At 62.3% G+C, this 24,813-nt stretch overlaps 1 protein-coding gene across 4 annotated transcripts in view; it reads left to right on the top strand.

The window, feature by feature from the left end:
* XPO6 (exportin 6) overlaps positions 1–24,813 on the top strand; it is a 60,558-nt gene that overhangs the window by 17,616 nt on the left and 18,129 nt on the right. For 2 of the 4 annotated variants that reach the window (XM_068147330.1, XM_068147333.1), the window contains exons 5-12: positions 1,973–2,132; positions 3,716–3,793; positions 7,663–8,110; positions 14,709–14,835; positions 17,080–17,189; positions 19,753–19,861; positions 20,359–20,448; positions 23,603–23,672. In XM_068147330.1, coding sequence (XP_068003431.1) covers positions 1,973–2,132; positions 3,716–3,793; positions 7,663–8,110; positions 14,709–14,835; positions 17,080–17,189; positions 19,753–19,861; positions 20,359–20,448; positions 23,603–23,672 — 1,192 coding nt within the window. Of the gene's footprint in view, positions 1–1,972; positions 2,133–3,715; positions 3,794–7,662; positions 8,111–14,708; positions 14,836–17,079; positions 17,190–19,752; positions 19,862–20,355; positions 20,449–23,602; positions 23,673–24,813 lie in introns of all 4 variants that reach the window. The other 2 variants (XM_068147329.1, XM_068147331.1) reach the window with 1 other exon arrangement.

The raw sequence follows: 24,813 nt of genomic DNA, 5'->3' as shown, positions 1-24,813 counted from the left end.
TCTCTCTCCGCTTCAGTCCCTCAGCCTCTGCTGCCTCTCTCTCTGCTTCGGTCCCTCAGCCTCTGCTGCCTCTCTCTCCGCTTCAGTCCCTCAGCTTCTGCTGCCTCTCTCTCCGCTTCAGTCCCTCAGCCTCTGCTGCCTCTCTCTCCGCTTCAGTCCCTCAGCCTCTGCTGCCTCTCTCTCCACTTCAGTCCCTCAGCCTCTGCTGCCTCTCTCTCCGCTTCCGTCCCTCAGCCTCTGCTGCCTCTCTCTCTGCTTCGGTCCCTCAGCCTCTGCTGCCTCTCTCTCCACTTCAGTCCCTCAGCCTCTGCTGCCTCTCTCTCCGCTTCAGTCCCTCAGCCTCTGCTGCCTCTCTCTCCGCTTCAGTCCCTCAGCTTCTGCTGCCTCTCTCTCCGCTTCAGTCCCTCAGCTTCTCCCTGCCTCTCTCTCCACTTCAGTCCCTCAGCCTCTGCTGCCTCTCTCTCCGCTTCAGTCCCTCAGCCTCTGCTGCCTCTCTCTCCGCTTCAGTCCCTCAGCTTCTGCTGCCTCTCTCTCCGCTTCAGTCCCTCAGCTTCTCCCTGCCTCTCTCTCCGCTTCAGTCCCTCAGCTTCTCCCTGCCTCTCTCTCCACTTCAGTCCCTCAGCCTCTGCTGCCTCTCTCTCCGCTTCAGTCCCTCAGCCTCTGCTGCCTCTCTCTCCGCTTCGGTCCCTCAGCTTCTGCTGCCTCTCTCTCCACTTCAGTCCCTCAGCCTCTGCTGCCTCTCTCTCCGCTTCAGTCCCTCAGCTTCTCCCTGCCTCTCTCTCTGCTTCAGTCCCTCAGCCTCTGCTGCCTCTCTCTCCGCTTAAGTCCCTCAGCTTCTCCTTGTTTTCCTAGCAGTTTGGAATCTTAAGTGACTACAGAGTCCCCTCTGGGTAGTTGTTTTCCCTTCAGCCTCTCTCTGAGAGTTCAGCTGCCCATAAGTGAATTCCCATGGCAGGCATCTGCCACAATGCTCTGAGGAAGTGGAATTGAAATGATGTTACCGACCTCAGGACCTCACAGTGAGGAGCAGAGGAGCAGCGGGGCTGGGTTTGGGGTTGCAGATGAGTCCTCTCCAGACTTTTCCTTGTGAGATCATTTCAAGCAAGTGGTCAAACGTCACCTCTAGGCTGTGTCCAGCTCTGGGGTCTCCACAAAGCTCCCTTCCAACTTAAGCCCTATGGACACTGGCTCCAGCTCTCTCTTTGGGAAGCTCATGCGCTGCCCAGGTGATGATGCAGGCTGCTGACCTGAGCCTGGCTGCAGCCCTGCTGGGTGCTGAGACCCCTGCTGCCAAGGCACTTCTGAGAAGTGATGATGTCAGCAGAAGGCAGTAAACAGGAGGAGGAAGCTCTTAGTGGTAAACATGCTGGTGCAGGGGATGGTGTAGGGGCAGGGTGAAAGCTCTCTTGCAACCCAGGGATTCCCATGGCACTGAGCTGTTGCAACACCTCAGATGAGAGCCTCAGGAAGTGCAGTGGCTGCAGCTCACAGCATGGTTGGGTTGGAAGAGACCTCAGAGATCCCCCAGTGCCAGCCCCCTGCCATGGGCATGGACACCTCCCACCAGCACAGGCTGCTCCGGCCCTCATCCAGCCTGGTCCTGAACACCTCCAGGCAGGAGGCAGCCACAGCCTCCCTGGGCAGCCTGTGCCAGAGTCTCCCCAGCCTCACTGCAAAGAATCTCTTCCTCCTCTCCACTCTCAATCTCCTGTCTCCCAGCTCAAAGCCATTGGCCCTGGGCCAAGTCCCTCCCCAGCTCCCCTGGAGCCCTTCAGGTACTGGGATGCTGCTGTGAGATGTGCCTGGAGCCTTCTCTTCTGCAGGCTGTGCTCTTCCCCCTCCCCTTGCAGCCCTGCAGCCTGTGGGAGCTGCTCCTTGCTCAGCCTGGAAGCCCTTGGAGGCTGCCAGCAGAGCTGCGCCCTGCGCGTGGCAGCTGCTCAGCAGAGCCTTCTGCCCCCTGTGTCCCTCTCAGCTCATCCAGTCCCCTGCCACCACCCCGCTGGGGCTGATCATGCTGAAGACCACCTCCGAGGAGCTGGCCTGCCCCCGGGAGGACCTCTGCGTGGCCAGGAAGGAGGAGCTGCGCAAGCTGCTGCTGGAGCAGGTGCAGACGGTGCTGGGGCTGCTGACAGGTAGGGGCTGCACGGACCCCCTGCCCCCACGGACCCCCTGCCCCCCACGGACCCCCTGCCCCCACGGACCCCACGGACCCCACTGCCCCCCACGGACCCCCTGCCCCCCACGGACCCCCTGCCCCCCACGGACCCCCTGCCCCCACGGACCCCCTGCCCCCCACGGACCCCCTGCCCCCCACGGACCCCCTGCCCCCACGGACCCCCTGCCCCCCCTGCCCCCACGGACCCCCTGCCCCCACGGACCCCCCTGCCCCCACGGACCCCCTGCCCCCACGGACCCCCTGCCCCCCACGGACCCCCTGCCCCCACGGACCCCCTGCCCCCACGGACCCCCTGCCCCCACGGACCCCCTGCCCCCCACAGACGCAACAGACCCCCCTGCCCCCACGGACCCCCTGCCCCCACGGACCCCCCTGCCCCCACGGACCCCCCTGCCCCCCACGGACCCCCCTGCCCCCCACGGACTCCCCTGCCCCCCACGGACTCCCCTGCCCCCCACGGACCCCCTGCCCCCCACGGACCCCCTGCCCCCCACGGACCCCCTGCCCCCACGGACCCCCTGCCCCCCCTGCCCCCACGGACCCCCCTGCCCCCACGGACCCCCTGCCCCCACGGACCCCCCTGCCCCCACGGACCCCCTGCCCCCACGGACCCCCTGCCCCCCACGGACCCCCTGCTCCCCACGGACCCCCTGCTCCCCATGGACCCCCTGCCCCCCACGGACCCCACGGACCCCCTGCCCCCCACGGACCCCCTGCCCCCACGGACCCCCTGCCCCCCACGGACCCCCTGCCCCCATGGACCCCACAGGCACAACAGACCCCCCTGCCCCCACAGACCACACTGCCCCCCACAGCTCCCAGAGACCCCACAGACCACACTGCCCCCCACAGCCCCCAGAGACCCCACAGACCACACTGTCCCCCACGGACCCCACAGACTATACGGACCCCACAGACCACACTGCCCCCATGGACCATGGCCCCCACAGCCCCTACTGCCCCCAAGGCCCCACAGACCCCACAAACCCCCTGCACAGCCCCCACAGCCCAGCTCTGCCCAGCCCAGCCTTGCCCTGCACTGCCCTGCACAGCCCCTACTGTCCTGCACTGCCCTGCCCAGCTCCCAGGTGCTGCACACTCTCACTCCTGGCTTCAGGGCAGCAGCTCCTGCAGCTTCAGCAGGCAGCTCCTGGCTGTGTGGGGCAGCTCAGTGTGGAGCAAGCTGAGCAGCAGGGCACTGTGCAGCTGCCAGTGGCCCACTCTGGATGCCAGCTGTGTGGTTAAACACTTGGTGATGTCTTGGGGCTCCCTACAAGAAGGCAGTCCCAGAATGGGTTGGTGTGAAAGGGACTTCCTAAGGTCTTCTGCAGGATGTCCTCCCCTGGAGCAGGTTGCTCAGGGCCTGTCCAGCCTCACCTTGAACATCCCCAGGGATGGGCCCTCAGCCACCTCCCAGGACAGCCTCTGCCTTCTCAAATACTAAAGCTGTGTTGTGCTGCAGTTCTCTGGCAGTCCCCAGTGCTTGCTAGGTCCAGCTGTCTTTCAGCAGGCTGCTCTGATCCTTCTCTCTTTGGCCAGGCATTTTGGAGAGCATCTGGGACAAGCACAGTGTCACTGCTGCCACTCCACCACCATCCCCAACCTCAGGAGAAAGTGGTAAGGATGCAGAGCCACAGGCTGCTGTTTCCATCAATGTGACCCTGCAGGAGCAGGGATTCCCTCCTCTGCTGCCCAGCTCCTTGTAACCAGCCTGTCACAGGGCTTGTGGTAGGCCAGCAAGCTGCTGGGTGGGAAGAGAAACCTGGCCTGAGAAGCAATTCCCAATGCCCATAGGAGGTGTCACCTCCCTCACAATGCACACCCAGCCTCCTGCTGTCCTCAGATGACACAAAGCTCTCCCAAGAGTCACTGAAATGCTCTGGCATCAGTGCTTGGCTTTGGCCTCTGGGAGTTTCAGCTGCAGGCACATCCAGAGCCAGAGCGGAGCAGAGCAGAAGCCCTTGCTGGAAAAAGAAACCCAAAAGCTCTCTGGAGTGTTGTGTCTGTGACAGCTTGGGTGCTTCCCTGTGGCTGTGCAGCTGATCTGAGCTCCTTTCATGGTCAGCTCTGGGCTCCCCAGCTCAGGAGAGTCAGGGAACTGCTGGAGAGAGCCCAGGGCAGGCTGCAGAGCTGCTGAGGGGCCTGGAGCAGCTCTGGGAGCAGCAAAGGCTGAGAGCCCTGGGGCTGAGAGCCTGCAGAAGGGCAGCCCCAGAGGGCAGCTGAGCAATGCTCAGCAAGAGCTAAAGGAGCTGTGGGGGGCAAGAGGCTGGGGCCAGGCTCTGCTGAGTGCTGCCCAGGGCCAGCAGAAGGGACAGCAAGGGGCAGAAAGTGTCAGGCAGGAGGTTGGAGCTGAGCAGGAGGAGAAAGTTGTTTGGGGTGAGGCTGCTGGAGGCCTGGAGCAGGCTGCCCAGAGAGGTTGTGGAGTCTGCTGGTGTGGAGAGCTTCCAACCCTTGCTGGGCACTGTGCTGCTGGGCAGGGTGCTGGGGGTGCCCTGCTGGAGCAGGGGTTGCCAATGGTGCCTGGAGACACCTTCCCAGCAGCCTCAGGCCTTGGACGTGATGTTGAGGGAGACTGAGATCTTCCATGGCTGGTGTCTGTCAGCATCAGCTGGGAGCAGGGCCCTCCCAGAAAGAGTAGTGCTGGAGTTGTCTAAAGCAGCTGGAATGGCTTGGTCAGCCTGGGAGGACCAGCAGCTGCTGCTTCATTTCACACACAGTCCCACACAGCCTGCCCTGGGCTGGGATGGAGCCTCCAAGGGCATCCTGCCCAACCCCTGCAGGCAGCAGGGACAGCTCCAGCCAGAGCAGGCTGCCCAGGGCCACAGCCAGGCTGAGCTTCAGTGGCTCCAGGGATGAGGCCTCAAGCACCTCCCTGGGCAGCCTGTGCCAGAGTCTCCCCAGCCTCCCTCTGCAGAGCTCCCTCCTGGTGTCCAACCTAACTCTGCCCTGCTCCAGTTCCAGACCATTGCCTCTGCTCCTATCCCCACAGCCCCTTCTGAGCAGTCCCTCCCCAGCTGCCTGCAGCTGCCCTGCAGAGATTGAACTGCAGCTCTGAGGTCTCCCTGCAGCCTTCTCCTCTCCAGGCTGCACAGCCCCAGCTCTCCCAGCCTGGCCCCACAGGGGAGGTTCTGCAGCCTCTGATCATCTCTGTGGCCTCCTCTGGCCCCTCTCCAGCAGCTCCAGGTCTCTCTTGTGCTGGGGGTCCCATACCTGGCCCCAGCCCTGCAGGGGAGGTCTCCCCAGAGCAGAGGGCAGGATCCTCTCTCTCCAGCTCTGGCCACCCTGCTTTGGATGCAGCCCAGGCTGCCCTTGGCCTCCTGTGCTGCCAGTGCCCATTGCTGGCTCCTGCCCAGCTCCTCCCCCCCAGCACCCCCAGGGCCTTCCCTGCAGGGCTGCTCTCAGCCTCATCCCCCCCAGCCTGGGTTGATGTCAAGGACTGCAGGAGCTTGCAGTTGGCCTTGCTGCACCTCCTGAGGCTCTCCTCAGCCACCCCTGCAGCCTGCCCAGGTCCCTCTGACTGCCTTCCCCTCCCTCAGCCTCACCAACAGCATTCAGCCTGCTGTGCCCTGCAGACTCCAGGGTGCCTCAGGCTCTCTCTGTATCACTGATGCAGGCACAGCCAAGACCATGCCTGAGGACAGGGCACTGCCCCCTGGCAGCAGGTTCCAGAGGTACCCTGGAACAGACCAACCCTGGGTGCCTGTGGCTCAAAGTGGTACAAGCCAGGAGGTGTTCTGTGTGCTGGCTGCAGCTGTGAGAGAAAAACTCACCAGCAGGATGCATTCTGTGCTGGGAGCCAGCTTGAAATGGCCCCTGGGCTGCTGGGTGCTTGTGCTGAGGCAGCCCTCCCTCCACCCCTGTGTCCCCCTCCTGACTCCAGGTCCTGTTTCTCCAGGTGCAAGTGTGGTGCAGCCCTCCTCTGGGGCCTGCCTCTCCCCTTCAGGGAGAGCAAACCTCCCCCACAGCAGAGAGTTCAGGTCACTGCTGGCAGCTAGGCCTTCACTGGCAGGCTCTGCAGAGCTTCAGGCTTGGTTTCACTTCAGTGTTGTTCAGCCTGGAGGGAGACCTCATTGCTCTCTGCAGCTCCCTGAGAGGAGGCTGGAGCCAGGGGGGGCTTGGGCTCTGCGCCCAAGGGCCAGGGGAGGTTTGGTTTGGACATGAGGAACAATTCCTTCTCCAAAAGGCCTGGCCCAGGCTGCCCAGGGCAGTGCTGGAGCCCCATCCCTGGGGTGTTCCAGAGCTGTGTGGCTGTGGTGCTGAGGGCCAGGGCTCAGTGGTGCCCTGGCAGTGCTGGGGTAAGGCCTGGACCCAAACTGAAAGGTCCTGTCTGAAGCTTTCTCTGTTGGCTTTTGCCATCCTCTGGATTTGCTCTCTGCTGAAGCTGCTTGGGCTCCTTGTGCACTTCAAGGCACAGAAACACAGAGAGCTTCCTTCCCTCTTGTCCACTGCTTGCTCATCCTTTGTGAAGGACTCTGTAAAGAAAGAGTCCCAGCAGGGTGGGGGTGGGAAGGGAGCTCTGGAGCTCACCCACCCAAGCCCTGCTCCAGCAGGGCACCCCCAGCACCCTGCCCAGCAGCACAGTGCCCAGGGGGGGTTGGAAGCTCTCCACACCAGCAGACTCCATAACCTCTCTGGTTTATGTTCTTTGTTAACCAAGTGTCCCTTGGGTCACCGTTGAGTGACCTGGTGGTTGAATGAGCCATGGGATGGAGTGAGGGCACTGAAGGGGTGGCTGACATGGAGAACCTGCAGGCTTAAAGCCAGACAGGTCAGGAGCAGTGTATGGCAGTCCTGGCATTGCACATCTGCTTCCCTTGGTTTGCAGGCAGAGATGAGCCATGGAATTGTTTGGGTTGGAAAAGCTCTCTATGGTCACCCAGTCCAACACCCACCCAACCCCACCATGGCCACCAAACCATGGCCCCACGTGCCAGGGCTCTGGAACCCCCCCAGGCATGAGGACTCCACCACCTCCCTGGGCAGCCTCTGCCAGGCCCTGACCACTCCTGCAGCCTAGAAATTTTTCCTCCTCTCCAACCTAAGCCTGCCCTGGCACAGTTTCAGGCCACTGCCTCTCCTCCTATGCCCTGAGCCTAGGGAGCAGAGCCCAAGCCCCACTGCACTGGTGCCTGGGAGGTGAATCACACAACACAGCTGGCCTGGGAGAAACTCTGACATTGCATGCATGGGTTGGCAGGGACACAGGAGGGCTTAGCTTGGAAGGGACCTTCAAGACCATCCAGCTCCAGCCCCCTGCCATGGGCAGGGACCCCTCCCACCAGCACAGGCTGCTCAGGGCCTCATCCAGCCTGGCCTGGAGCACTCCCAGGCAGGAGGCAGGCACAGCCTCCCTGGGCAGCCTGTTGCCCCCCTCCCAGACGGTGCCAGGCTGGGCCACCTCCACCTTCTGCCTTGCTCACCGAGCCCCAGAGGCTCTGCCGGCTTCGCCTTCTGGCCCTGAGCCCGGCGCCTGCCTTCCGTCCTAGGTGAGCTGCTGAGCGGCCTGCTGCAGAGCCCCGGCGCGGCCAAGCTGCTGAGCCAGCCGGTGCCGGCGCTGGAGGGCGAGAGCGAGCAGGTGTGCTCGCTGGCGCTGGAGTGCCTGGCGCACCTCTTCAGCTGGATCCCCCTCTCCAGCAGCATCACCCCCTCGCTGCTCACCGCCGTCTTCCACTTCGCGCGCTTCGGCTGCGCCGCGCGGGGCCGCAAGCCCCGCGCCCCCAACGGCCCCGCCGCGCCCCCCGCGCCCGAGCGCGCCCGCCTGGGCGTGCTGGCCATGGCCTGCGTCAACGAGCTGATGGCCAAGAACTGCGTGCCCCTGGAGTTCGAGGAGTACCTGCTGCGCGTCTTCCAGCACGCCTTCTACCTGCTGCAGAAGATCACCCGCGAGCACAACGCCCACAGCGTCAGGAGCCGCCTGGAGGAGCTGGACGAGAGGTGAGCCCAGCCCTGCCTGCCTCTGCCTCTGCCGGGGCTGCCTGCTCCTGCCGGGGCTGCCTGCTGCCCTGCCTGTGCTGCCTGCCTCTGCCGGGGCTGCCTGCTCCTGCCTGTGCTGCCTGCTGCCCTGCCTGTGCTGCCTGCTCCTGCCTGTGCTGCCTCTACCCTGCCTGTGCTGCCTGCTCCTGCTAGGGCTGCCTCTACCCTGCCGGGGCTGCCTGCTCCTGCCTGTGCTGCCTGCTCCTGCCGGGGCTGCCTCTACCCTGCCTGTGCTGCCTGCTCCTGCCGGGGCTGCCTCTACCCTGCCTGTGCTGCCTGCTCCTGCTGGGGCTGCCTGCTCCTGCCTGTGCTGCCTGCTCCTGCCGGGGCTGCCTGCTCCTGCCTGTGCTGCCTGCTCCTGCCTGTGCTGCCTCTACCCTGCCTGTGCTGCCTGCTCCTGCCAGGGCTGCCTGCTCCTGCCAGGGCTGCCTGCTCCTGCTGGGGCTGCCTGCTCCTGCCTGTGCTGCCTCTACCCTGCCTGTGCTGCCTGCTCCTGCTGGGGCTGCCTGCTCCTGCCGGGGCTGCCTGCTCCTGCTGGGGCTGCCTGCTCCTGCCTGTGCTGCCTCTACCCTGCCTGTGCTGCCTGCTCCTGCCGGGGCTGCCTGCTCCTGCCGGGGCTGCCTGCTGCCCTGCCTGTGCTGCCTGCTCCTGCTGGGGCTGCCTGCTGCCCTGCCTGTGCTGCCTGCTCCTGCTGGGGCTGCCTGCTGCCTCTGCCGGGGCTGCCGCTGCCCTGCCTGTGCTGCCTGCTGCCCTGCCTGCTGCCCTGCCTGTGCTGCCTGCTGCCCTGCCTGTGCTGCCTGCTGCCCTGCCTGTGCTGCCTGCTCCTGCTGGGGCTGCCTGCTGCCTCTGCCGGGGCTGCCTCTGCCCTGCCTGTGCTGCCTGCTGCCCTGCCTGCTGCCCTGCCTGTGCTGCCTGCTGCCCTGCCTGCTGCCCTGCCTGTGCTGCCTGCTGCCCTGCCTGTGCTGCCTGCTGCCCTGCCTGTGCTGCCTGCTCCTGCCTGCGCTGCCTGCTCCTGCCTGCGCTGTCTGCTGCCCTGCCTGTGCTGCCTGCTCCTGCCTGTGCTGCCTGCTGCCCTGCCTGTGCTGCCTGCTTCTGCTGGGGCTGCCTGCTGCCCTGCCTGCGCTGCCTGCTGCCCTGCCTGTGCTGCCTGCTGCCCTGCCTGTGTTGCCTGCTCCTGCCTGTGCTGCCTGCTGCCCTGCCTGTGCTGCCTGCTGCCCTGCCTGTGCTGCCTGCTCTTGCCAGGGCTGCCTGCTCTTGCCAGGGCTGCCTGCTGCCCTGCCTGTGCTGCCTTCTCCTTCCTGTGCTGCCTGCTCCTGCCTGTGCTTCCTGCTCTTGCCAGGGCTGCCTGCTGCCCTACCTGTGCTGCCTGCTGTCCTGCTGGGGCTGCCTGCTGTCCTGCCTGTGCTGCCTGCCCCTGCCTGTGCTGCCTGCCCCTGCCTGCCCCTGCCTGCCCCTGCCAGCCCTGCCTGCCCCTGCCTCTGCTGCCTGCCCCTGCCAGGGCTGCCTGCTGCCCTTCCGTTCAGAGGGCTGTGCTGGCACAGGGGCAGAGGGCAGGTGCCCACGGTGCATTTGCTAGGGGTCCCTGCTGGCACAGCTCTGTGTTCTGTCCTCTCCTCTTCCTCCCCTTCCCCTCAGCCTGTTGCTGTTGGACTGCAGGCCTGAGGTGGCTGAGGAGCTGAAGCTGAAGCTGCCCTTCACTGCAAACCACAGAATGGTCTGGCTTGGAAGGGAGCTCCAAAGCTCACCCTGCCCACCCCCCTCTGCACTCAGCAGGGACATCCTCCTCTGCAGCAGGTTGCCCAGAGCCCTGCTGAGCCTCACCTGGAACATCTCCAGGGATGGGACCCAACCCCCTCCCTGGGCAGCCTGTTCACTCAGTTGTAACAGAGCAGAGGAGAGGCTCAGGAGGTGAAGGCTTTGCAGCCTCTCTTTTCCTGCTCAGTGTCTGCTTCCCTGCTCCAAGTCAGTCACCCAAGGTCTGGGGAGATCCTCTGTGAGCCCTGGCAGCAGAGCAGGCAGCAGGAGCCTCCTGCCCTTGCATGTGACCTCACAACTTCTGACTGCTGCTTTACTCTTCCTCGTTTGAACACCACCCAAAGACCTCCTGGGGAGCTCCATTCCCTCGGCAGTGAATGGCTGCCCCCCAGAGCCTGTCTGCTGTGCCTGCCTGGGGCAGCAGGGGAGCAGCAGCAGCTGCAGAAAGTTACTCCCACCCTTGCTGCCTGAGACAGCTCAACTCTCTTGCACCTTTGCTCCTACTTGTAGGAGGGAATCACAGAGCCACACAGCTGCTGAGGCTGGCAGAGGCCTTGGAGCACTCACCCAGAGCTCACAACCCAGCCCTGCTGCTCAGCCACTGCCACCAAACCTCCTCCCCCAGCACCACAGCCAGGTGGCTTTGAACCCCTCCAGGGTTGGGGACTCCACCACCTCCCTGGGCAGCCTGGGACAGGCCTGGGAACCCTTGCTGGGAAGGAATTTTTCCCCATGTCCTATCTGAACCTGCCCTGGGGCAACTTGAGGCCAGTGACCTGTCACTGCTGCATGTGAGCAGAGCCCAACCCCCACCTGGCTCAGGGAGCTGTAGAGAACCAGAAGGTCTCCCTCAGCCTCCTCCAGGCTCAACACCCCCAGCTCCCTCAGCTGCTCCTCCCCAGCCCTCTTCTCCAGACCCTTTCCCAGCTCTCTTGCCCTTCTCTGGCCCTGCTCCAGCTCCTCAATCTCCTTCTGGGAGTGAGGGCCCAGAACTGAGCCCAGCACTCAAAGCTGTGGCCTCAGCAGTGCCCAGCCCAGGGGCACAATCCCTGCCCTGCTCAGCAGGGAATTCTCCTCCCTCCTGCTTGGGCTCAGCTGCTCTGCCTCCAGCATCCCTCATCTCCTAGAAATAAGACCTGTAGCAATGAGACAACCTTGGCACAGAAGAGCTGTACAGACAGCCAAGAGGTACCCTCTGCATTTCAGGGACTGGAGCAGCTCTGCTGTGAGGAGAGGCTGAGAGCTCTGGGGCTGCTTAGTCTGGAGAGGAGAAGGCTGAGAGGGATCTGATCAATAGCTGAAGGGTGGGGGGCAAGAGGCTGGGGCCAGGCTCTGCTGAGTGCTGCCCAGGGACAGCACAAGGGGCAAGGGGCAGCAAGTGTCAGGCAGGAGGTTGGAGCTGAGCAGGAGGAGAAAGTTGTTTGGGGTGAGGCTGCTGGAGGCCTGGAGCAGGCTGCCCAGAGAGGTTGTGGAGTCTGCTGGTGTGGAGAGCTTCCAACCCTTGCTGGGCACTGTGCTGCTGGGCAGGGTGCTGTGGGTGCCCTGCTGGAGCAGAGGAGTTGGACTGGATGATGTGTGGAGGTCCCTTCCAACCCCTCCCACTCTGTGCTTCAGAAGGCTCTCCTGGCAGCACAGAAAGCCTCATTCAGCTCTGCAAGATCAGCAGGCAGCCTTCAGTGGCAGGGCTGTGATGGCCTTCACAGAGCTGCTGTGGGCTTGTCCCTGTGCTCTGCTGCTCAGACCTACAGACACTGCTGGTGCCTGTGAGTGTGAGGCCACAAAGCAGCCCTGAGCCAGGGATGGAATGAAGATATGGTGTCCCTGCCCGTGGCAGGGCTTGCCACTAGCTGATCCTCAGGGTCCCTTCCAAGGCAGAGCAGTCTGTGTTCTGGAGGCTGCCTTCTGGAGGAGAGAGCCTCTGAGCTGTGCCCTGCCAGGGGGAACGGCCTGGAGCTTCCTTTGCTCACTTAAGGCCTTGCTGGACCTTCTGTGTCCAAAACCAAAGAACTGCTCTCTGCAGCTCCCTGAGAGGAGGCTGCAGCCAGCTGGGGCTTGGGCTCTGCTCCCTAGGCTCAGGGGAGAGAAGGAGAGGCAATGGCCTGAAGCCCCATGGTGGGGTTGGGTTGCTGGCTGGGCTGGGTGATCTCAGAGGGCTTTCCCAACCCAAACAGTTCCATGAGTCTGAATTCTTGCAGGAAGGTGGCATGGGTTGACAAAGTCCTGAGCAAAACAGGCACAGGAGAAGCTAACTTCAGTAGTTTGCTGTCTTCAGAACCTGCCCTCCCTGGCCCCTTCCCTTCCTCTCCTGGTGCTGGTTGGGTTTGTTCTCTCTCAGCGTGCTCATGAACAAGGTGGTGGTGCCAGACTAGCCCAGAACAGGAGTGAACTCCAGCAGCCTTTTGCTTTACTTGTGTTTGGCTTTCCTCTGAAGATCCCAAAGCACAGAAATAGCTTTGAGGCTCCAGCTGCTGCCTTGGTGGTTGCAGAGGGGTTTGGGGCTGGCAGAGCTGGAGGCCAAGTTAGAATTACACTGCTCTGAGCTCAGAGGCTCTTCAGAGAATGAAAATGAAGAGGATGAAGGAGGAGTTTGAGCCTGAGCTCTTCATCTTTTGGGTAGCTTTGCTTTTGAAGTGTCTGATGCCTGAGAGCTGTGCCAGGCAGGCAATGGCAGTGCCTCAGAGAAAGGAAACAACCTTTGGGCACCTTCCATTGTGTGGCTTTGCAGCCTGCTGACAACCAAAGTGCTGCAGCTCTGTGCCAGCTGCTGCTGCTTCTGCTCTTGAAGTTTGCACAGAATCCCAGCAGGGGGGGACTGGAAGGGAGTCCTGGAGCTCCCCCACCCAAGCCCTGCTCCAGCAGGGCACCCCCAGCACCCTGCCCAGCAGCACAGTGCCCAGGGGGGATTGGAAGCTCTCCACACCAGCAGACTCCACAACCTCTCTGGGCAGCCTGCTCCAGGCCTCCAGCAGCCTCACCCCAAACAACTTTCTCCTCCTGCTCAGCTCCAACCTCCTGCCTGACACTTTCTGCCCCTTGCTGTCCCTTCTGCTGGCCCTGGGCAGCACTCAGCAGAGCCTGGCCCCAGCCTCTTGCCCCCCACAGCTCCTTTAGCTCTTGCTGAGCATTGCTCAGCTGCCCTCTGGGGCTGCTCTTCTGCAGGCTCTCAGCCCCAGGGCTCTCAGCCTTTGCTGCTCCCAGAGCTGCTCCAGGCCCCTCAGCAGCTCTGCAGCCCTTTGCTGTACCCTCTGCAGCAAGTCCCTGTCCTTGAGCCAAGGTTCATTGGCTGCATTAGTGAGGGGAGCTCCTCCAAAAGCCTGCAGAAGGGAAGAGCAGTGCAGGACACTGAACCAGACAGTTGCTGAGTGTCTGAAGCTTTGCTGAGCCAAACTTGTTACTGAACAGAAAAGGTGAAGTCCCCTTGCAGGTCAGAGCTGTTGGGCTGCTGGAGCTCTGGCTGGCTGTGTGTGGTGCTGCAGTGTGTGGCTCCTGTGAAGCAAGGGCAGGTTCTTACTGAGAACCACACAAAAGCCTTCAAGATCATCCAGTTCCAGCCCCCTGCCACACCTCAGTACAAGCTTACCCCGTGGTGCTCTTTGTAACTGCTGCCCTGCTGCATGCCCCTGAGCCCTCAGTGCTGGCACTCAGCTCTTGCTGCACTCCCTGGGGCTCTGGCAGCTGCCTGCTCTGGGACTGTGCATCCCAAGCATGGAGCAGTCCATGCTTTGCAAGTGGCTTGCTCTGTGCATCGTTTTACACTCAGCCTGGAGAGGAGAAGACTCTGGGGGGACTCAGGGCACGTTGTCACACTCCACAGCTACCTGGAGGGAAGTTGCTCTAGGGTGGGGGTCAGGCTCCTGTGACGAGAGGGCATGGCCTGAAGCTGTGCCAGGGGAGGTGGGATGGTAGGAAGCACTTCCTCATGGAAAGGGCAATTAGCCCCTGGAATGGACAGCCCAGGGGGGTGGGGGAGTTGCTGACACTGGAGGTGTTTAAGGGAAGGTTGGATGTGGCACTAGTGCCGTGGTCAGGTCGAGGTGGTGGTGTTGGCTCATAGGCTGGGCTGGATGATCCCAGAAGTCTGTTCCAGCCTCAGCAACTCTGTGATTCTGTGACCTCAGAGCTGCCTGCCAGGACCTGAGGGGATCCTGCAGGAAGGCTGCAGAGGAACTTTGGCTGAGGGGGTCTGAGGCAGGCCCAGGGGGAATGGTTTGGAGCTGAGGCAGAGCAGGGTTAGAGTGGAGCTGAGGAAGAAGTTGTTGAGTGTGAGGCTGCTGAGCCTCTGGCCCAGGCTGCCCAGGGAGGCTGTGGCTGCCTCCTGCCTGGGGGTGCTGAAGGCCAGGCTGGATGAGGCCCTGAGCAAGCTGTGCTGGTGGGAGGGGTCCCTGCCCATGGCAGGGGCTGGCACTGGGGGATCTCTGAGGTCCCTTCCAACCCAACCCATTCCATGACTTCATCTTCCCAGTCCTGTGTCCAGCAGGAGGATGAGGCTGAGGCTGGCTGTGGAATGCTCTCTGTAGGGGGCAGGGGCTGTGTTTCTGTGCAGGTCTGGTTGCTCTCCACTGTGTTTATCTGCATGCTGAGGTTGCTTTGGCCTCAGAGGCCTTCCCTGCTGCCCCAGCTGCTCGGGGAGCCAAGGTTGTCCCTCCTGCTGCAGGGCTTCACATTTCCATCGCTCTGCTGACCTCTAATGGAAGCTTTTTTTCCAACGAGAGGCTTTGGCCTGACCTTTATCACTGTGTCTTGGCCCTGCTGCCCCTCCTGCATGCCTCCTGCTCTCTCAGCTGTGTTCTGCTTTCCCTTGCAGCTACATTGAGAAGTTCACAGACTTCCTGCGGCTCTTCGTCAGCGTCCACCTGCGCCGCATCGAGGCCTACTCCCAGTTCCCCGTGGTGGAGTTCCTGGCACTCTTGTTCAAATACACTTTCCATCAGGTACAGCTCCACAGCATCATCCTGCCTGCAGCTGCTCTCTTCTCCTGCCTTGTTTCCCACTGTAAAGGGGAGACCTAAAGTTAGCCCAGAAAAAAACCCATCAGTTTGTCTCCCTGGTGCTGGGAGCTGGATCCAGCTGGGACAGGAGCTGCAGGTACTAAGTACTAGGTACTAAGGAGGACAGAGGCCACAGCTGGAGCATTGTGTTCAGCTCTGGGCTCCCCAGGTCAGGAGGGACAGGGAACTGCTGGAGAGAGCCCAGGGCAGGCTGCAGAGCTGTGAGGGGCCTGGAGCAGCTCTGGGAGCAGCAAAGGCTGAGAGCCCTGGGGCTGAGAGCCTGCAGAAGAGCAGAAGTTGTTTGGGGTGAGGCTGCTGGAGGCCTGGAGCAGGCTGCCCAGAGAGGTTGTGGAGTCTGCTGGTGTGGAGAGCTTCCAACCCCCCCTGGGCACTGTGCTGCTGGGCAGGGTGCTGGGGGTGCCCTGCTGGAGCAGGGCTTGGGAGGGTGAGCTCCAGAGCTCCCTTCCAGCCCCAGGCTGCTGGCACTCTGCAGTTACTTTCAAGATCGACCTGACTGCTGCTGAGCTTTGCCTCTGCTGTTCCTTCTGCCAGCCCTTGCAGTCAGAGTGCTGCAATCTCTGCCTTGCTTGGTTTGTGCTCAGGGTGCTGCCCTCCCTCCTGATCCTGCTCTTAGTCTGTCTGGTGCCTTCCTTGCACTCTTTAGTATCAAGGCCCTTGTGGTTTTTGGTAGGTGTCACCTTCCTGTGGGAGCTGCCACTGTGCAGCTCAGGCCTGGTTACCCCCACAGCAGTGATGGCAGCAGCAGGGCTGTAAAACACTGGGGGCTGATGCCACAAGCCATCAGCTGGGCCCTTGCTGAGACCAGCCTTAAGCCTCCTGGGCTCCCAGCCTTGTGCAGAACCTCTTGCTTGTCTTTTGACAGTTAGAAATCTGCCCAGTGACCTCCTGGAAACCTTCCAATAAGGGAAGTTCTCCCTATGGCTTGCAGAGCTTGTTAGGTTCTGTGTTCAGGTGGCCAAGAAGGCCAACAGCATCCTGGCCTGGATCAGCAGTGCTGTGGCAGCAGGAGCAGGGATCATCCACCTGGGCTGGGCATTGGTGAGGCCACACCTTGAGAACTGGGCTCTGCTCCCAAGGAACAAGGGACAGGACAAGAGGCAATGGCCTCAAGCTGCCCCAGGGCAGGTTTGGGTTGGCCATGAGGAACAATTTCTTCCCCTTGAGGGTTGTTCAGGCCTGGCCCAGGCTGCCCAGGGCAGTGGTGCAGTCCCCATGGCTGGAGGGGTTCCAGAGCTGTGTGGCTGTGGGGCTGAGGGCCAGGGCTCAGTGGTGCTGAGGGCCAGGGCTCAGTGGTGCTGGGGGCCGGGGCTCAGTGGTGCTGAGGGCCAGGGCTCAGTGGTGCTGAGGGCCAGGGCTCAGTGGTGCTGGGGGCCGGGGCTCAGTGGTGCTGAGGGCCAGGGCTCAGTGGTGCTGAGGGCTATGGCTCAGTGGTGCTGAGGGCCAGGGCTCAGTGGTGCTGAAGGCCAGGGCTCAGTGCTGGGTCAGGCCATGGCTCAGTGGTGCTGAGGGCCAGGGCTCAGTGGTGCTGAGGGCTATGGCTCAGTGGTGCTGAGGGCCATGGCTCAGTGGTGCTGAGGGCCAGGGCTCAGTGGTGCTGAGGGCCAGGGCTCAGTGGTGCTGAGGGCCAGGGCTCAGTGGTGCTGAGGGCCAGGGCTCAGTGGGGCTGAGGGCTGTGGCTCAGTGGTGCTGAGGGCCAGGGCTCAGTGGGGCTGAGGGCTATGGCTCAGTGGTGCTGAGGGCCAGGGCTCAGGGGTGCTGAGGGCTGTGGCTCAGTGGTGCTGAGGGCCAAGGCTCAGTGGTGCTGAGGGCCAGGGCTCAGTGGTGCTGAGGGCCAGGGCTCAGTGGGGCTGAGGGCTATGGCTCAGTGGTGCTGAGGGCCAGGGCTCAGGGGTGCTGAGGGCTGTGGCTCAGTGGTGCTGAGGGCCAAGGCTCAGTGGTGCTGAGGGCCAGGGCTCAGTGGTGCTGAGGGCTGGGGCTCAGTGCTGGGTCAGGCCAGGGCTCAGTGGTGCTGAGGGCCATGGCTCAGGGGTGCTGGGGGCCGGGGCTCAGTGCTGGGCCAGGCCTGGGCTCTGTGCTTCGGGAGGACTCTCCACCGGAGCGGTTCTGTGCCGGTGTGCAGCCGGTCTGCCGCAGCTTGTGACCCCCCTGTGCTTTGGTGCCTTGCAGCCCACCCATGAAGGTTACTTCTCTTGCTTGGACATCTGGACGCTCTTCCTGGACTACCTGACCAGCAAGATCAAGAGCCGCCTGGCCGACAGGGAGGCCGTGCTCAGCAGGTGGGTGGGGCAGGGCGGGGCAGGGCGGGGCAGGGCACCACCCTGCCGGGGGAGCAGCCGGCTCTGCCCTGCTCCGGCTTCACCTGCTGCAGGCCTTGTTCTGCTGCTCAGCTCACACAGCGCGGCAAGGGCCGCTGCCAGGCTCCCACCCCCGCAGGAGAACCCAAACTGAGCAAGTCACTGAGTCAGGGCAGTCCCAGGCTGGTGAGGAGAGGCTGAGAGCAGCCTGCAGGAGAAGGCCTTGGGGCTGCCAGCTGGTGACAAAGTCCCCAGGAGCCAGCACTGGTCCCTGGCAGCCCAGAGCCAGCTGAGTGCTGAGCTGCAGACAGAGCAGGGAGAGCAGCAGCACAGGGAGGGGATTCTGCCCCTCTGCTCTGCTCTGCTCAGCCCCCACCTGCAGCACTGCCTCCAGCTCTGAGCCCCCAGCACAGGAAGGACCTGGAGCTGCTGGAGAGGCTCCAGAGGAGGCCACAGAGATGAGCAGAGGCTGCAGAACCTCCCCTGTGGGGCCAGGCTGGGAGAGCTGGGGCTGTGCAGCCTGCAGAAGAGAAGGCTCCAGGGGCTCCTCAGAGCAGCCTCCCAGTACCTGAAGGGATCCTGCAGGAAGGCTGCAGAGAAACTTTTGCTGAGGGGGTCTGAGGCAGGCCCAGGGGGAAGGGTTTGGAGCTGAGGAAGAAGTTGTTGAGTGTGAGGCTGCTGAGGCTCTGGCACAGGCTGCCCAGCTGATGAGGCCTTGAGCAGCTGAATGTAGCTGAGAGGTGTCCTGCCCATGGCAGGGGCTGGGGCAGATGAGCTCTGGGGTCCTTTCCTATGGAATAGAAGTGGTTGGTGTTGGATGCAGCCTGGCATCATAACCACAAAGAAACATGAGCTGGCTTACAGCAGGCAGCTCCCTGCCCTGCAGCCTGACAGCTGTGGGGGTGCTGCCCCAGGCAGAGGGCTCTGGGTGTGAAGTTTGCAGTCAGCTGTCCCCAGCTTGCTGCTCTCTGCCTTGCAGTTCTGCTTCTCTTCCTCTGGCTCAGGTGCAGCTGGTGTGTGAGTGGGACACTGGTAGCAACCAAGAGATGTCTCTAGGAGATATGTCAGGCTGCAAAGCAAGCCGAAGAAGCATCCCCGTGGCTGGAGCTGGCTCTGTTTTGTCACAGGTCCCTCTGCTGGGCGGCAGCTGCCAGCCACAGCTTCCTGCTCTCAGACCTGGGAGTGGTTCACCCCCAGCAGCACAGCTCAGGTTTCCTGTCCTGTGGGTTACAAACATTGCAGCCTTGTGCTGCTGGGGCAGTTGCCAAATCCAGGGTTATGTCACCTGCTGATGGGCAAGAGGGGCAGCAGCCACCCTGCAGAGCTGGCTGCTGTGCCACAGCTGGCCAGGCCCAGCCTGGGCTCCCCCGGAGGGGCAGGACCTCCTGCAGCTCAGGGAGAAAAGGAGGCCTTTAAAACTTCAACCCAGCCCCCCCCAGCCCCCAGTGCTGGTGCTGTGCTGCTGGGTGTAACCCTTGTGTGCTCACTGAGGAGGAGGAGCAGCTCCTGTGCTCCACACCAGCTTCCCAGCTCTGAGAGATGAAGAGGCGAATCAGAGCTGCAGTGCCAGCAGGAGCAGTGCTGGCTTCACTTCAGACGGGCCTGAATTGTGTGGGCAGCAGTGCAGGGCAAGAGGTGAGCAGAGGAAAAGCCCTGCAGAGGTGGGCAGCAGGAGCTCTGCCCTGTCTCACCTCTTCCTCATTCACTGCCCAAAAACCAGAGCAGCAGAGAGGCTGCTGGGGCAGCTGCAGGGAGAGGCTCCTGCTGCATCTGCTGCTGCTCCTGGCAAGCCACTCCTGCCTTTCCTGCTCTGAGCCCTTGGGCTGCTTCTGGCACCACCACTGCTCCCTTCCAGGCAGAGGGAGACCAGGAACTGCCAAGGCTCTTCCTTGCAGAGACCTGACATGAAAGCACAAAAGATTCTTGGCAGAGTCACAGCATGGTTGGGTTGGAAGAGACCTCAGAGACCATCCAGTGCCAGCCCCTGCCATGGGCAGGGACCCCTTCCACCAGCACAGGCTGCTCAAGGCCTCATCCAGCCTGGTCCTGAACACCTCCAGGCAGCAGGCAGCCACAGCCTCCCTGGGCAGCCTGTGCCAGAGTCTCCCCAGCCTCACTGCAAAGGATTCCTTCCTCCTCTCCACTCTCAGTCTCCTCTCTCCCAGCTCAAAGCCATTGGCCCTGGGCCTGGCACTCCCAGCCCTTGTCCCAAGTCCCTCCCCAGCTCTCCTGGAGCCCTTCAGGTACTGGGAGGCTGCTCTGAGGTCTCCCTGCAGCCTTGTCTTCTGCAGGCTGCACAGCCCCAGCTCTCCCAGCCTGGCCCCACAGGGGAGGTTCTGCAGCCTCTGCTCATCTCTGTGGCCTCCTCTGGTCCCTCTCCAGCAGCTCCAGGTCCCTCTCACGCTGGGGCACAGCAGAGCTCCCAGGATCTCCTCGGTGTTTCCTCAGCTGTTTGCAGTGCCCCACTTCCACGCTGCTCTGCCACCTCCCCTCTGCTGGAGGGGCTGTGGTCAGGCTGTGGCTGTGCTCTCTCTCCTGCTGCCAGGTACGAGGATGCCCTGGTGCTGCTGCTGACAGAGGTGCTGAACCGCATCCAGTTCAGGTACAACCAGGCACAGCTGGAGGAGCTGGATGACGAGACCCTGGATGATGATGTAAGGGCTGCACAGGCACAGCTCTGGCTGCAGCAGGACCCCACACCCTGCTGCCCCTCAGCTGCTGCCCCCTCAGCTGCTCCCCTCGGCTGCCTCTCCCCTCAGCTGCCTCTCCCCTCAGCTGCTGCTGCTCCCCTCAGCTGCTGCTCCCCTCAGCTGCCTCTCCCCTCAGCTGCTGCCCCCCCTCAGCTGCTGCCCCCTCAGCTGCCTCTCCCCTCAGCTGCTGCCCCCTCAGCTGCTGCCCCCTCAGCTGCCTCTCCCCTCAGCTGCCTCTCCCCTCAGCTGCTGCCCCCCTCAGCTGCCTCTCCCCTCAGCTGCTGCCCCCTCAGCTGCCTCTCCCCTCAGCTGCCTCTCCCCTCAGCTGCCTCTCCCCTCAGCTGCTGCCCCCTCAGCTGCCTCTCCCCTCAGCTGCCTCTCCCCTCAGCTGCCTCTCCCCTCAGCTGCTGCCCCCCAGCTGCCCCTGGCTGTGCTGACCTTGCTCTCTGCCCCCGCAGCAGCAGACCGAGTGGCAGCGCTACCTGCGCCAGAGCCTGGAGGTGGTGGCCAAGGTCATGGAGCTCTTGCCCACTCATGCCTTCTCCACCCTGGTGAGTACCCAGCCACCCCAGCAGTGCAGTGGGAATGGAGCTGGAGTTTGTTGCAGGCTGTTTGAGAGAGGCCTCAGTGCCAAAGGTGTCTGAGGAACCCCAGTGTCACAGAATGCAGCAGGGTGGGAGGGGGTCCCAAAGGGCTTCCTGTCCAGCCCCTGCAGGCAGCAGGGACAGCTCCAGCTGCAGCAGGCTGCCAGGGGCACAGCCAGGCTGACCTTCAGTGTCTCCAGGGATGAGGCCTCAAGCACCTCCCTGGGCAGCCTGTGCCAGAGTCTCCCCAGCCTCCCTCTGCAGAGCTCCCTCCTGGTGTCCAACCTAACTCTGCCCTGCTCCAGTTCCAAACCACTGGCCCTTGTCACAGGATGCCAGGTTGGAAGGGACCCCAAGGATCATCTGGTTCCACTTTTCTGAGTAACAGTGCAGTTGAAATGAGCTGGCCCAGGGCCCTGTCCAGCTGAGTCTCAAAACTGAGCAGTGCAGGGAAGTGCACTGCTCCTGGGAGAGGATTCTGAGGTCTTTCTTACTCCAGTGTCTCATTTAAAGGCCACCAGGAGCTGCAGGGACTGTGTGAGGTTGGTTCAGTGTAAACTCAAATCAGTGGAAAGGCTGGGAGAGACCCATGGGATCACCAAGCCCAACCACTGCCCCTGCCCTAAACCATAGCCCCAAGCACCACATCCAAACAACCCTGAAACCCCTCCAGGGATAGGGACTCCACCCCCTCCCTGGGCAGCCTGGGCCAGGCCCTGACCTCTCTTGCTCTGAAAGGACTTTTCCTGCTGTCCAGTCTAACCCTGCCCTGCTGCAGCTTGAGGCTGTTCCCTCTGGTCCTGTCACTAATGACCTGTGAGAAGAGACAGCACCAACTCCTCCACAGCCTCCTCTCAGTGAGCTGTAGGCAGCCAGGAGGTCTCTCCTCAGCCTCCTCCAGACTAAGCAGCCCCAGTCCCTTCAGCCTCTCTCCATCAGACTGATTCTCCAGGCCCTTCCTTGCAGGCCCCTCCCTGGACACCAGCCAGGATGCCATTGGCTTTCTTGGCCACCTGGGCACACTGCTGGCTCCTATCCCCACAGGCCCTTCTCAACAGTCCCTCCCCAGCTCTCCTGGAGCCCCTTCAGGCACTGGAAGGCTGCTCTAAGGTCTCCCTGGGGCCTTCTCCAGGCTGAACAGCCCCAGCTCTCCCAGCCTGGCCTTCCATAGGCAAGAGGCACCCTGCTGGAGGTGGTTGGGTTTCTGAAGGTTCACTCATCCCTGAGCAGCAGGAACTGCAGCCCTGCCTTGTCCAGCATGGGGCAGAGCCACAGCAGCTGCTCTGAGTTGCTCTAATGATTTGCTCCTGGCAGAAGCACAGCATGGCCTGAGCTGGAAGGGACCTAAGGATCACCCAGTTCCAGCTCCCTTGGCCTGGGCAGGGACCAGACAGGCTGGGGCTGTGTTCCCCAGCACTGAGAGTCCTGTCAAGAGCACAGGACAGCCCTTGAGCATCTCCCAGTTGATCCAGCAGCCCAGGCAGGGCTGAAGCAGGGCTGAAGGATGCCCTCAGTGTTGTGTCTAACAGCTGAGTGTCTTTGTGTCACTGTTTCCAAGAGCAGAGTCTTCCTCACGTTCCTGTGTGACAGCCACAGGCTGCTCACCACCCAGCCATGTGCTGTGTGGCCTCTGGCTCGTGCTGTGCCTCCATGCTGGAGAGCAGCTCCTACTCTCCCATGGGGACCATGCTCCCCACTCCACAGCTTCCAGTGCTTCTAGAGCAGCTCAGGGTTCTCTGCTTTGGAGGATGGCTCCAAGGTGCAGCTTTCAGATCTCACTGCTGTAGCTGCCTCTCACCCAGAGCACAGACAGCAGCTCCTCACTGGCTCCCAGCCCTGAGGTCTCCTCCTCAGAACCTCAGACCAGGCAGCTTTGGCTGCAGCTGTGGCAAAGCAGAGCCCTGGCAGGGGGAAGCACTCAGCTGTGTTTGGCAGACACCAGCCCCAGCTCCCCAGAGCAGTGCAGCATCTGAGTTGGATCCTTCAGGCAAACAAAGATTTTACCCTCCTGAAGCCCCCCACAGCCACACTCAGCTGTGCCCCCTCCTGAGGTAAAGGCCAAGAGAAAGAGCAGGGAGGAATTGCTGCCAAATGGTTACACTGAGATGGGAACCTCTGGAGAGCTTAGTGTCCAGCAAGGAGGGGCCTGAGAATGGCTCAGCTTGGAAGGGACCTCAGAGCTCTTCTGCTCCAACCCCCTGCCCTGGGCAGGGACACCTCTCAGCTAGAGTCAAGGCCTCATCCAGCCCCAGGGAGGAGGCAGCCACAGCCTCCCTGGGTGGCTTCCCTTCTCTGCAGGAACAGGCACCAAGTGCAGCTGCCTTGGTTGAAATCCTGTGGTAGCTGCATTTTGAGAGGTCAGTGCCTGGAGATGAGGAGGATGCAGCACAAGCTTCCCTCAGAGCAGCACCAGAGGAGGCCACCAAGATGCTCAGAGGCTGCAGAACTTCTCCTGTGGGGGCAGGCTGGGAGAGCTGGGGCTGTGCAGCCTGGAGAGGAGAAGGCTGCAGGGAGCCTGGGGAGGGCCTCCTGACAAAGGAGCAAGAGGATGAGGGGAGATGGCTTCAGGGTGGAAGAAGATCAGTTCAGATTGGACATTAGGAGGAAATCCTTCCCCGTCAGGGTGGTGAGGCACTGGCACAGGCTGTCCAGAGAAGTTGTGGAGGCTCCAAGCCTGGAAGTGTTGAAGGCCAGGCTGGATGGGACCTTGGGCACCCTGGGCTGGTAGGAGGTGTCCCTGCCCATGGCAGAGGGTTGGAACTGGATGGTCTTTGATGTCCCTTCCAACTCAACCCATTGTGAGTCTGTGACTGCTGTGCTGCAGGCTCTGCTTTGCCCTGCTCTGTGCTCTGGGTTCTACCTCCCCCCAGCTGCTCACACTGTTGCCTTCCCTTCCACGAGTCAGACCCCCACCTGGTCTGCATGCTGCTGGTTGTGGCAACAGGAGAGAGGCCACAGGAAGGTGATCCTGAGCCATGAGAAGCTGTGGTGTGCAGGGTCAGCCCAGCACAAGTGTCCTCTGCAGGCACAGGGGAGACCTAAGCCACTGCTCTGAGCAGTCAGTGGTTGGTTGGTGACTCCCTGCCAGGCCCCAGAGTCACTCATTTCTTCTCTCTTCCAGTTCCCAGTTCTGCAGGAGAACCTGGAAGTGTACCTGGGACTGCAGCAGTTTGTGGTCACTTCAGGGACAGGTAAAAACCTCACCCAGCACTGCTGGTGGCAGAACCACTCTGACCTGCTTTGCTCTTCCTTCTTCCACACTCCCTGGAGGATCTGCACTCCTGTGCTGTGTGCAGCAGCTCCAGCAGCAGACAAAGCTAATCCTGGCACTTGTGGGGCTTGTTGGTCTGCTTCTGCCCTTGTCCTTGACAGGAAGGTACCAAATGTGTTGTAAGCAGCAGCACAGGGAGGGGATTCTGCAGCACTGCCTCCAGCTCTGGGGCCCCCAGCATGGAGGGACATCAAACTGCTGGAGAGGGGCCAGAGGAGTCCACCAAGATGAGCAGAGGCTGCAGAACCTCCCCTGTGGGGCCAGGCTGGGAGAGCTGGGGCTGTGCAGCCTGCAGAAGAGAAGGTTCCAGGGAGTCCTCAGAGCAGCCTCCCAGTACCTGAAGGGCTCCAGGAGAGCTGGGGAGGGCTTGGGACAAGGGCTGGGAGTGCCAGGCCCAGGGCCAATGGCTTTGAGCTGGGAGAGAGGAGACTGAGAGTGGAGAGGAGGAAGAAATTCTCTGCAGTGAGGCTGGGGAAACTCTGGCACAGGCTGCCCAGGGAGGCTGTGGCTGCCTGCTGCCTGGAAGTGTTCAGGACCAGGCTGGATGAGGCCCTGAGCAGGCTGTGCTGGTGGGAGGGGTCCCTGCCCATGGCAGGGGGCTGGAGCTGGATGGTCTCTGATGTCTCTTCCAACCCATTCTGTGACTATGAGTAGGAAGAGGAGTGCAGCACCAAATGCCACAGCACCATGGATTCACAGACTGCTTTGGCTTGGAAGGGACCTAAAGGCTCATCCAGTTCCAACCCACTAAAACCTGGTTCCAGAATGCCTCTGCTCCTGCTTGCTTTGGCCATTGCTGTGCAGAGAAAAAGAGGGGAAGGGTATCAGGATCATTTCAGAGCTGGGACAGGCCATGTGCAGGGGATTAGTGCTGTAGGAGCAGCCTGTGAAATGTGATGGGGTGAGCTGGAGCTGACAGGTCAGGAGAGGTAGCTCAGGCATAGGTGGGGGTTCAGAGCTGGGTGAGTGTGCTGGTGCTGATGGTACAAATCTGAGAGTGCCAGCATGGAAGGCACCTCCATTGTGTGGCTTTGTAGCCTGCTGGCAACCAAAGTGCTGCA

This window comes from Melanerpes formicivorus, unplaced genomic scaffold (assembly GCF_026170545.1).
Source record: "Melanerpes formicivorus ecotype bairdi unplaced genomic scaffold, bMelFor1.0.p_v2 SCAF_14, whole genome shotgun sequence".
Lineage (NCBI taxonomy): Eukaryota > Metazoa > Chordata > Aves > Piciformes > Picidae > Melanerpes > Melanerpes formicivorus.
The sequence above is the reverse complement of the archived record's forward strand: the minus strand, read 5'-3'. Positions and strand labels throughout refer to the sequence as shown.